Source organism: Benincasa hispida, chromosome 4 (genome assembly GCF_027475165.1).
Source record: "Benincasa hispida cultivar pf3 chromosome 4, pf3_genome.v1.1, whole genome shotgun sequence".
NCBI classification, from domain to species: domain Eukaryota; kingdom Viridiplantae; phylum Streptophyta; class Magnoliopsida; order Cucurbitales; family Cucurbitaceae; genus Benincasa; species Benincasa hispida.
In genome coordinates, this window is record NC_143481.1 from 25,136,043 (window position 1) to 25,148,441 (window position 12,399).

Below are 12,399 nucleotides of genomic sequence, written 5' to 3' on the forward strand. Positions count from 1 at the left end.
GTTCTCGATTTGGTCTCGGTTTTTTTACTTTTTCTCCTTTTCTCCAAACTTTTTTGTTTTTATTTTCACTTTGTTTTGAATCGCTCCTTTTTGCTAGAAATTAAAATTGAGTCTATTTCTACTTATACATTTAAATTTGACAATTTTTTGTTTTTTTTCTTGCCACTTTTCTAAATGTATTAAAAATACACGCTCCATAATAATTGGTTTATATAAACATCCAATACACATGCACCATAATAATTAAAATACTAAAAAATACCTAATGAATAGTTCACTTTCAAAGGTATATATATATATATATATCATTGCTTCAGTTCGGTTTTGATTGGTTTTTCTAAAAAAATAGATCTGAACCAATATATTTTGTTTTGTTTTCTCTAAATACAAAAAAATATGTCCAATTTTATGTTAAAAAGTCAAACCAAACCATTTGATCGATTTAAATTGGTTTGAATTTTCGATTTTTTCGTTGCCGTCCTAATCATAATATTTTAAGAATCTATACTAAAGTGTGTGTGTGCGCATTTCAAAAAAAAAGTAATACAAAAATGGAAAATTTAAACTGAAAAGCAAAACGTTGAAAGAAACTTTACCAATTGAAATGTCACAAAGGGAGAGATTTTATCCAAATTTGAAATAGACATATTAATTGATGCACATTTTATAGTGTTACTCAATACGCAACACGTATATATTATATGTATACTTTGAAAGAAAGCTACTTCCTTATAAACCCCAATGATAAAAGGAAAAACAAAAATTGGTCAATTACAGAATGAAAGCCTATGCAAGACAGCTAATAAAATTTGAGATCTCATTTGATTTCTTGAATTTGAAAAGATTCTTCTGCAACATTTTTGTATCAATTTCAACTATCTGAATTATCATATCCTTTTTTCCCTTTTTTTTTTTCCCCTCTTTTCAAACAGAGCATAGTCACACACACAAGGCCCTTTAAATGTTAAAATTAAGGATTTGGTCCTTAAATTTTGTATTTAATTTTTATTTGACCCTTAAATTTCAAAACGTTTAATTTTTAAGTTTTGAATCTAATTTCAATTTAGTCATTAGATTTTAAGATGTTATAATTTTACTTTTGAGATTCAAGTCTTGTTTCAATTTGGTCTTTAGGTGTCAAGCTTTATACTTTTAACCTCGATTTTTCATTGTGCTTGATTTCTTTCATTAACGTTAATGTCTATTAATTAAATAAAAATAATTATCAAGTGAATTTGAAATTAAAAAGTTTGATAGTGATGAAAAATAACGAAACTTAGTTAATTATAATTTTTTTTAAATTTCTTTAAGTTAATTAATAAACATTAACACTAAAGACATAAGACTTGTATTTTGTGAAAATCAAGATTAAAAATATAAACCTTAAAATCTAAAGATTAAATTGAAATAAAACTCAAATCTTGAGTGTAAAATTGTAATATTTTAAAGTCTATAAGCTAATTAAAATAAAATTAAAAATTAAGAAGTAAATGTATAATATTTTGAAATCTAAAGAAGGAATCGAAATTATATCCAATAAAACTTAGGGATGAAAAATATTCCTAAAATTAATTTAAAGAATTTGCTTGGGGTAAAAATGAAAATAAAAAAGCTATATATTTTCTTTCAGCTCAGAGAATCTTTTATATACGATTATATAATTTTATATTCTTGTGAGGAGTGAGGACATTCCAATAAGTCAACATTATAATCAAATTTTTAAAGAGAGCAATTGCTCCAACTTTAAAAAGATAAAATGAAGGTTCTTTACAAAAGAGAGAGAACTTTTTTCCAAATTGGCGTCTTGTTCTGTCCTTTTGAAAAAAAAAAAAAAAAAGAAAAGAAAAGAAAAAATCTTGTAGTGAGAATTAATGCTTCTCATTACATCAATAGTCCAATCCAAAATATTTCGAATACAATTTTTCTTGTTCTATTCATTAGCACTCCCATCATTTGCATGCTATACCCAAAAAATATTCTTGCTAACAAGCAAGAAAAATATTGGATATGAAAAGATTTTTCTGTATTTTCTGATTTGACGGGTGTTCAATGAATATATATGTTATTTATGTGAAAAATGAAAAATAAAATATGTTTATTTCACCTTATGAATCAAATAGAAAGTATGTCATTTTTGTGCAACTGGGGGGAAATTTGTCATCTCCAAGTCAAAAAGTCAAATTTCTCATAATGGAAAATTGACTATTTGATAAAATAAGTTATGCTATTTTTCAAAACTAAAGTTATGAGGCATTACTTTTACTTTGGTTAAAAATGTATATTTTAAAACATAAAGAAATAAAGATATTGCTTTTTAAAAAAAAAAGTTAACTCTTTGGTACTAAAAAAATCCTTTGTGGTATTACTAAGTTGGTATTTGATCTTTGGAATAATACACGATGGGACTAAAACAGATCTGTTAATCGCCTTCAAATCCTTTTATTTGTATATAATATAGATGCTGTCGCCACTACTTGATTTTTATATTACATTTTAGATATTTAAATGATACAAGGGTTTGGATTGAAATTAAACTAAAGGTAATGTATATAAATTTAGTGCATATGCCTTTTGTCGGATACATTTTAAGGTTTTCATATGATTTTGGCATCTTCAAGTTGACGCACTACTAAAGTAAAACCATGAACTTTTTCAATATTGAATCCAAAGAAAAAGTAAAATTTTAAAAACTCAAATTTACAAAAAAAAAGGAAAAGAAATAATTTACTTGGGACTTCTTCCAAACAAAACTCAAATTACAAGCCATTTAAGAAACGCATCACAATTTCAATCCTTTGTCATTCCACACATACATAGTAACACCTTCTAATAAACTTGTAACTTAACAAGAACTATTATTCCGGCAATTGAAACAAAGCCAGACAAAATAACACCCAAGCAAGCAAACAAACACATGCCTTAGCTAAAGCATAAACATTACAAATTTATTAAAAATTTCATAGTCAAATTTGAAATAACCTTTTTTTCAACAGAGAAAAAGAAACATTGCAAAAATTACCTCCAGATTGCAACCTCAAAAAATTTAATTTTTAATTATAAAAATTAAGTCCTCAAACTTCTCAATGTGTTAAGATTAGACCCTCAAACATACAAGGACGGTAGAAACTGAACTCCCGAACAATAAAAATTGAACCTCAAACTTATAAAATGGTTACAATTACTACACCTATATATAAGTTTGAGAACTCAAATTAATCCCTTCGGATAGCACAAAAAAAATTAGAAGTAAGCAACAATATTGTGCCAACTAGAATCTTCGAATTTTAATCATCAACATAAGATATCGAATATCTCACCAAACTGGCTAACGACCTACAAACATACAAACACTGTCCGAATACCAAAAATAAAAAACGATCCAAGATAATATTATTCACTACATATCCTAGGAAGCATACTCTGATACAACTCTAAGCCGGATTTAATACAAAGGCTAGAATCCATTTTGGAGGGTCTCCACGAAATCATGATATAGGTTTCGTTTTTGTTTTTCCTTCCAAGGAAGGAGAGGAGAGAGCTGGAACACCTTCCTTTCAAGTTTCAATGATCACCTCTCTGAATCTGGAGATCCATCACCGTAAGAAACCAGACCCTTCTTCCCCTGTGGACTACCAGAAGGTGATCTGGACTTGTCTCTGCTCGTTCTTCTCGGGGATTGTGAATCAGCAGGGGACCTTGATTTTGATGGGGATCTGCTCCTTGAAGGAGATCTCCGCCTTCCTCCTCTAGGAGACAAACGAGACCTGGATCCCTCGACTGGGGAACGGCTCCTAATCGGGCTTCTGCTACGGCTATAACGACGACTACGGTAACGAGGACTACGGGATGCAGAAGGAGTCCTGCTTCTGTTTCTGTATCTGTATAAATGAGAAGTTACCGAGCAATATTAAATCAAAACCTGTTGGCAAGACCATAAGCATTTGTAATTGTTTAAAACATTTAAGCCTTTATGTTGGTCGTGTGTCAATGAGCAATTGCCTCAAAATTGAAAATATGATGGGTTTTGAATCAAATGGGTAAGAAACACCAGTGTTCATGAATAGATTTACATCAGAACTTCAATAGTGAAATATAGGAGAGATGACAAACCTTAGCGGAGATCTTCCTCTAGGAGGGCTTCTATAGCGCCTTGGAGAATATCTTCTGTAATTTGAATATCTAGTAACACAAGCAAGCACTCAAAAGATCAGTTATCTGCGCACTTCACTGAGAAGCATGTAAAACTGGGAGCGTGACATTAAACAAACTGAATGCTGATCAAAAACTCACCTGTCACGTTCAACTCTTCCACTGTAACGGTATGACCTGACAGGAGATGCAGAGGGTGTTCTGTATCTTCGAGCAAATGAATAACGCTCACTAAAACCACGCCCCCTTCTGATGCGCTTTGGAGACCCTTCTGGAGAAACACTTCTTGATGCACTTCTCCCTCTATCAGATGCTGGTGACCTTGGCCTTCGGATGGGAGTAAGACTCCTAGAGTAGTTCCTTCGACTCCTAACTGGTGCTCGAGGACTTCGACTGATACTCCTCCTAGAAGGTGCCCTACCTGAGCTTCTGCTCAAACTTTGACGAGAGGACCTCACTGGACTTCTGCTTATACTTCTGGAAACTCTTGCAGGACTCCTACTAATTGATTTTCTAGAGGCTCTTCTAGGCGGGCTCCTGCTTGGACTTCTTTGTGGATTGGAGGATCTCACGGGGCTTCTGCTAATGCCTCTCTGAGGCCCGCTTCGTAGTGGGCTTCTACTGATACTCCTACCTTTCCTTCCCCTACCTGGGCTCCTGCTAATACTTCTACCTGGGCTTCTGCTACCATTTCTAACAGGACTTCTACTGATGCTCCTGCTACCATTCCGAACAGGACTTCTACTGATGCTCCTGCTCCTCAATGGTGCTCGAGGCGGGCTTCCACTAACACTTCGACTCCTGCTCATTCTTCGTTTTGGACTAACACTAGGGCTCTTGCTGCGACTCTTTCTGGGACTAATACTCATACTCTTACTCAACGTCCTTCTAGGACTAATGCTTCGACTCCTGCTCATCAACTTTTAATAAAATACCAGATCTGGAACAATTTTTAAGCACAAAGAATAACTGAGGTGTGACAAGAATGGAGAGTGGACCTAGATTTTCCAGGGTGATCATCTACAATATCAGGTTGTCTTTCTGAGCTTCTGTCAGATTTAGAATCCACAGCAGCAATGCCATTGCTCCTTCGCTCACCATTCTCCTTGGGGGATCTCTCCACATCATTTTCCACCATATCTGCCTCTCCTCTCCTTCTGTGGCGGGCATCTGAGGCTTGAGGTACATCTTCAGCTGCAGGACATCACAAAAGCCAGCATAATGCATGCAATCAAATAATAATTGGGAGAAATTAGAGATGAAATCAAAAACCATCCATCATCATAATTTACCAAAATCGATGATGGAAGGGGAAAAAAAATTACCAGATTTCACTGACAAGCCTTTACGGTTTACATCTTTCCCTTGACCATCAAGGCCATCTTGCTCAGAGGTGTTTCTGCTCTTGCTATCACTTTCGGTATCCGTAAGACTGTCCAAGTCCCTTGTGAAGAGAAAAAAACTAAGTATTAGAAAATGCCCATCTTGAATAGGAATGCATTGAAAGAAACTTAATCTACAGAGGAAACTGGAAGTTCTTAAGTTCACTAGCAAAGACATCACAAGATTGACGTCCCAAACCAGCACCAATTAATTTTCTCTTTCCAATTCAAAGGAAAGTCTCGACATACAGAGCAACTCTAAATTTCTAATCCGGTCTCAATATCCCCTTTTCTTTTTCTTTCCTATAGCTAAGTAATTCTGGGAGCTGAAGGCCAGCCTCAAGTGTTGTACGCCCATTTTTTTTACTTGACGAAATTTACAATTTTCTATCAAAAAATAATAATAATAAATTTGCGGAGCAACAATTTCAAGAGGCTCACTTATGGTAGGGTTTTCTTCTAGTCTCTATAGCTTGAGAAGAAAAATAGTGTTTTTTAGTAAGGAAAACTCCTTTGAGTTGTTCTGAGGGAGGTTTCTTTTTATTCTAGACGCTTGGTGGAATCAATTAGACCCTTCCTTTTCCAATTACACTATTTTGTCTGTTTTCGCAATCTGGAAGATAGTATCCAAACTTAGAGAAAACTCTTACTTTTCTACATCTCATTGGATCAACGAAGTTGTTTGTTGCATAACCCAAGGTAGATCCATAGCTGGAAAAGGCATATTCAACCTTACTCACGAGCAACATCATGTTACTCACCCTAAATTAATAGCCAACTAAAGCTGCATCTGTTATGATGCAGCTCAAAAGCCCCACCCCAATTATGCAAATTCTTCAATGTTTATGTTGGAAAATATTATGTGAAAAACAATTTTTCATGAAGAATCAGAATAATAAATAATATAGATAAATTTTTTAAGTCATAATATCAAGAACCTTTTAGATTTTCTCTTTGACTTCTTATCATGCCTCCGTCTCTTTCGATCACGTCTCTTATCCTTTCTCCTCCCACGCCTATATTTGCCTCTCTTAGATGTCCTCTTTCTCTTTCGAGACCTGTCATCACTGGAAGAACTTTCAGAAGATGATGATGATGATGACAAATCTGTGTCAGAAACACTCTCAGAGTCGGAGTCTAATTCTGAATCCGAAGAACTATCTGAGTCGGATGTATCATATTTTTTCTTCCTCCTCTTCCTTTCCCTTGATTTTTTCTGCTTTCCTCTTCGCTTTTCTTCATGACTATCATCATCTGAAGCATTCTTTCCTGTTTTCACTTTATTCATCTTTCTTTTTTCTGCATGCAAAATGATATTTAAAATTGAAAAATAAATGATACACGCCTACCAAACAGTCAACTAACTTTAAGAACGGGCTTAGGGTCAACAAATTACCTCACAAGAAACAATTAACATTAATAAAATAAATAACAAGTTATCAATATGTTTGGTGATTTCTACCTTCATTAAACTCGCCACAATTGACAATTTTCACTGTAACAGTTGGAACGCCATCTTCAACATCCACTCTTTCCATTTTTTTCAGTACGTCAAAACCTTGGACAAGCTTTCCAAATACTATATGCTTCCTAAAAGAGCAGTACCGGAGCTCAAGTCAACGTAAATAATATACTAACTTTGCAATACACCAAACTTCCAAGTCAAATCCATAGAATATACACGATAGTATCAAAAATAAATGTATGAGGAACAAAGATAAATATTCACAATTGGATGAAATTCCCACAATACTACATTAACAAACCTGTCGAGATGATTATTAGCCTTAAATGTGATAAGAAAATGGGAGCCTAAAGTGTCACGGTCAGCAATTGCCATTGATAGAAGACCAGGTCCATCGTGTTTTAGCCGAGGAAGTTCATCTGTACCAATCTCAAACATTTGTTACCCTCGATTTTACCAAAATAGTATACACATGAACACTTTTTCAATAGCTCGTGAAACTACAATCAGTCGTGCAGAAAACAATATCTAAACAAAAGGATGCATCTGAAAATCTATATACTAAGTATGAGATGTACACTTGAAGAAAGCCATGCAGTAATGGTGACAATACAAACATAGCGCCAGACACTGCAGACCTATCCCATAAAATTACAACAGATGAATTAAGATCATATCATGTTAAGAAACAAGAGTACCAAAACAAGATTGGTATCACATGTAGAAGTTCTTTCAGTAAAATGTCTTTAAAAGAATATAAAGTAGTAATATACTTGGATGAAAAGGAAACCTATCAATGTAGGGGAAGAACCTCATGGAAAACAAGAAGTGGGGCTCCGTGACCTGCATTTTCTTAGTTAACAAAATATTCTTATCATGAGAATGAAATGAATCTAAATGAACTTTATAGATAAACAATTCCACAGAAATCAACACAGTCACCAAGATTTTCATTAGCAGACCCATTCCATTATAAAGCAACCACACAAGCAAAGTAAAAAAATAAAAAATAAATAAATCAAATAAATCAAAGGATGAAAAGAAACAGTAACAGAAATCCATAGCAACCAAAAATTACTTGCATACTCCTCATATTGTAACAAAACTTGAAAAACAAAAAACGTATATTTTACTTAAGCTAAAAAGACGATGTTTGCCTAACTCTGAAAATTTGAAGATTATTCATTGTGGCGAGATAATGAAAAACTCAATGCCCATTTCAACAAACAACAGATTTCTTGTCTCTTACCAAACCATGCACTTAATAATCACACAACGGTAATACAAACTAAATGAGATCATATTTAAACTTCATCCTGAAAAACATAAAAATAATGTTTAGAAAATGCAAAATTCACCTGGAAACTTTCCACCGTATATGCTCTCTCCAACAGTACCTGTGTAAGTTAAGAGCAGTGAAGAATTAACTTTCATCATCATGCAAAAACCTATCTACAAGTTGGTACCAACCACCGGTCAACATTCTACAACTTCTATAGAATAGCAAAGACAACATTCAAACAACTTTTCAAAGAAACCACACTGCTTGTAGCTCCACCAAGGAAGATGTAGTTATCAGATGTCCAGCACTGCACATTTACTTGATACAATCTTCAAACAAGGTTTCTCAAAAAAATCAAATCAAATCAAATCAAGGGCAGCTATCAATCCAAAATAATAATAATAATAAATAACTATAGGGTTTAGGGCCAATGTTCTAAGAACTATAGAATAGCAAAATTCAAACAACTTTTCTAGGAAACCAAAATGATTGCAACTCCACCTCGGAAGAAGTAGTTATCAGATGTCCAGAACTTCACATTTACTTGATACAATCTTCAACAAGGTTTCTCAAAAAATAAGATCAAATCAAGGTTTTATCAATACACACACAGACTTTTCCAAATGGGAGGAACAGTATTAAAGCTATAGTGGTTAAATAAGAGAAATCCTCTACACCAAGTCACAACCATGTTAACTATAGCATTAAAAAAAACTATAAAAGAGGAGATCCTTATTGTCAAAATTTCTTCTGTTTCTTTCATGCCACAAATTCCAGCAAAAGACCCTAACAGAATTCTCCCAAATCACCCTTTTCTCCTTTTGAAGAGATGAAACTATCCTACATTAATCTGAATCCTTAATCTCTAAGCCAAAGAGATGGAGTGGAAATAAACACTAATAGGTGTTTCAACCAAACATAGGAAGCACCCATTGTGCATGAATACTTATTTATTTTACTCCCCTAGCAAGCACAACTAGAAAAAAAATAAAATAAAACTAAAACAAGAATTACCAATTACAAAGATTGCAAGTGCATCTCTACCCAATTACAAAGTCAAGTTCACTGCTGTGCCATTAGAATAAGTGTAAAATGAAAGAGCAGTAAATATGACTTCAACAGACAATAAAATGAGAAAAATAAACAGGCCAAAGAAAATACGTACCATCTCGTTTGACGAAATCTCCAGCCTGGAAAGATACAGAAAAGAACCATTAATTCATATTGAAGGAAAAATATAAGATGTCTACAAATTACTTGGGCATCGATGAGAACTAAGTAAAAATTATGATGGACAACTTAACAAGTACAACCTTAAAACTACATCACAAGAAAAGGATTCTTGACCATCAGCCCTGTAGCCTACAGCATAAACAAGGGTAACTGACTAAAAGACAGACCACTTCTAAGGCACATTCAACTAGAAAACACGGCATACAAGCCAATATAAAATCTGTTACATTTAGGGGAAATGGCCATCCCGATGAAGACAACATACCTGTGCCATAGAACCTCCAATAATCCGATGAAAAAATGATCCCTTATAATGTAGTGGTCTTCCAGTTTTGGGGCCAATTCCTTTCTCTCCTGAAATTAAAATAAAATATCAAAAATTACATAAATAGTTATAACCGAGAAAGGCATGCTGTTCACGATAATAATTAAAACTTAATTAAATTTTACGCAAAGATAGCACCACCAACATTAGTACTCAAATAACAAATCAGAGGTTCAAAAGAAAGGGATATTGCTAAACAAACATAGTTCTGTAAAATTATTATATATGAATAAGATGATATGGCCTGTACACTACCAACATTATATATCCTGCAGTCTGATCATTATTAATGGTTTAAAGGATATGCCGAATGGAATATGGCATTTCCATTAAAAAATAATTGATATTAGGCATAGGATTTACCTGTACACAGTGCGCGAAAATTCTCAGCCGTTTTTGGAGCAACGTCATAGAACAGCTGAACAGATCATGCACAATAAAGAAAAAAATTAAATATCTAATGTTGTAAAAATATAACCATACTGAAAAAAAGGGAACCCCTTTTTATAATTTTATACGAACAATGAAATTGTTTCTAAAAAAATTAAAAACCAAAAAAAAAAAAAAAAACAAAGGCTGCAATGAGTATCACACAACCAATGGTTCAAAGTACTTAATCCATGCATTTGGCATGTATAAATGGGTAAATACCTCAAAAACCATTTTTTCCCTGGGGTCTCCATCAATTGAAACGTCCAGAAAAACCAAAGGGCTCTTCTTCTTTGTCATTTTCTTCCTTAACTTCCTTCAGCTTCAAATTTGCACTACGATCATAGACCTGATTTGAAAAGTTGAATACAAGTCACTACCATTCTAATTGACAAATGGATCAGAATAAATGGAGGAAGAGAAAGATAAACAGATAATGACAATAAAAGATGAAAAATTGGAATACACTAAAGAAGAGAGAAAGGGGTGGCTGCTAGAAATGGAGAGGTAAAAAGAAAGGAAGCCCAGGTGGACCAGATTCTCAATGAGCCATATGGCCCATACCTTTCTGACAGCAACCACAAACTAAATAGATTATCATGCACAGTTCCAATAGAGTATCCGGTAGTTTAAAGGACCAAAATAAAATAGACATTTAAAGTTCAAAAACCAAAACAGGGTTTAAGAGTGGGTTGAACTTTGAAGTACTTCATTACATACTTACTTTCCATACTCATTTATTTCCCAATTATTTTTTTCCTTAATCCATGTACATGGATATTCTCATCACGAAAACAAGTAAATGAGCAGACATCGTTTGCACTTCCACGATGATATACTAAATTACCGAACCATGGCAAATCAGCTAGAATTAGCTTTCCATAAAACCCTGGTGTGAAATCGCTATGGTAAATTTCCATCGTAAATCAATTGAAAAAAAAAACAAAAAAAAAAAAAAAACAATGGTTGAAATCAACAGCAGGAAGAATAAATGAGTTTTAAAAGTGGATCAAGATGGATAACTGAAAGAAAACGGGACGAACCCACAAGAATTCATCACATAACCTTAAACTCAAAGGGAGGAGAGAAACATTGATAACACTTAGTTAAACCATGAAGCAAATAAACAGCAGTCGTTCGTCAACGTGAAAACGACGCAATACTTGAACAAAAATATTCTATACGCTCACCTAGGTGGGTGCGCAAGAAGCAGAATCAACCGAGAATTTGATTTACAGTATAAGGAAACTGGATATCCGCAGTAAAGTAAATTATTAAACAATTGGTTGCAAATCCTTAAACCCTAAATATATTTTATATTCTACGATACGAAGAAAGCATGCAGATAACCAGTACTAATCGCTCAAACTAAATAGAAGATGAACTTCAGCGAAATAGAGTTCAAGTATATATTCCGATGCATAAGCAGCGTCACGAAACTAAAATTAAAGAGGCAAACAGTAAAGTCATCCCACCTGAAGTGAAAGATAGTTGAAGATAGTAAGAGAAACACAGATCAAAGATGAATTGCAAACAAATGTCGACGAGTTACAGATTTAAGTGTTGGAACCCTAATGTCACCTGAAAAACGCAGAACCACGGAATAAAGTGAACCCCAGATGAGAGTGAAGCCTAAGGAGAGATGAACGTATGTGTAGGTTAATATATATGAGAGAATTAAGATGCTCACTGGACTTGACTTGAGAGTTCCTCTATTTTTAATGGATTCGGCTTTAACGGATTCCATTGCTTTTGGGCTTATGAAGTGGGTCATTGGTCCTTTGTCAGCCCATTCTAGTAAACATAAAGGAGTTGGACCTTAAAATGAGACCCATATAATATGTCTACAAAATTCTTTTTTTTTATACAAAAAAATACCTATTTATCCTAGATTTTACACAAATATAATAGACTATTTACAAATAAATCCTTCCACTCACACACATATATATTAAAAAACGGTTTGAATGTGATTAATGATTTTAATTTCTTTTCAAAATTTTCCTATTTCCAATGAAACTTCTCTCCATGTCTTTTCACTTTCTCCCTCACCTCCTTTCACTTTCAATCGACGACGTACGAGGGCTTCTTCTTCCTTCTTCTTCGTTCAGCGATCGACAATTAACGACAAGGT

General features: G+C 33.7%; 1 protein-coding gene across 6 annotated transcripts; it reads right to left on the minus strand.

Moving 5' to 3' along the window:
• Nucleotides 1-3,259: 3,259 nt before the first annotated feature.
• Nucleotides 3,260-11,960, minus strand: LOC120076024 (Cyclophilin-like peptidyl-prolyl cis-trans isomerase family protein). 6 transcript variants are annotated; one of them, XM_039029804.2, is made up of 15 exons: nt 11,847-11,960; nt 10,488-10,614; nt 10,200-10,254; nt 9,777-9,865; nt 9,444-9,468; nt 8,355-8,393; nt 7,770-7,839; nt 7,298-7,415; nt 6,994-7,121; nt 6,470-6,830; nt 5,475-5,593; nt 5,148-5,343; nt 4,291-5,058; nt 4,111-4,179; nt 3,260-3,878 (listed from the first exon to the last, which is right to left on the minus strand). In XM_039029804.2, exons 2-15 carry the CDS (start codon nt 10,517-10,519, stop codon nt 3,569-3,571), a joined length of 2,379 nt encoding a protein of 792 aa, XP_038885732.1. In that variant the 5' UTR covers nt 10,520-10,614; nt 11,847-11,960; the 3' UTR covers nt 3,260-3,568. The 6 variants fall into 6 exon arrangements, with proteins under 6 accessions (XP_038885732.1, XP_038885730.1, XP_038885731.1 ...); XM_039029802.2 differs by having other exon boundaries at nt 7,770-7,848; XM_039029803.2 differs by having other exon boundaries at nt 7,770-7,848; nt 11,741-11,899.
• Nucleotides 11,961-12,399: the final 439 nt, after the last annotated feature.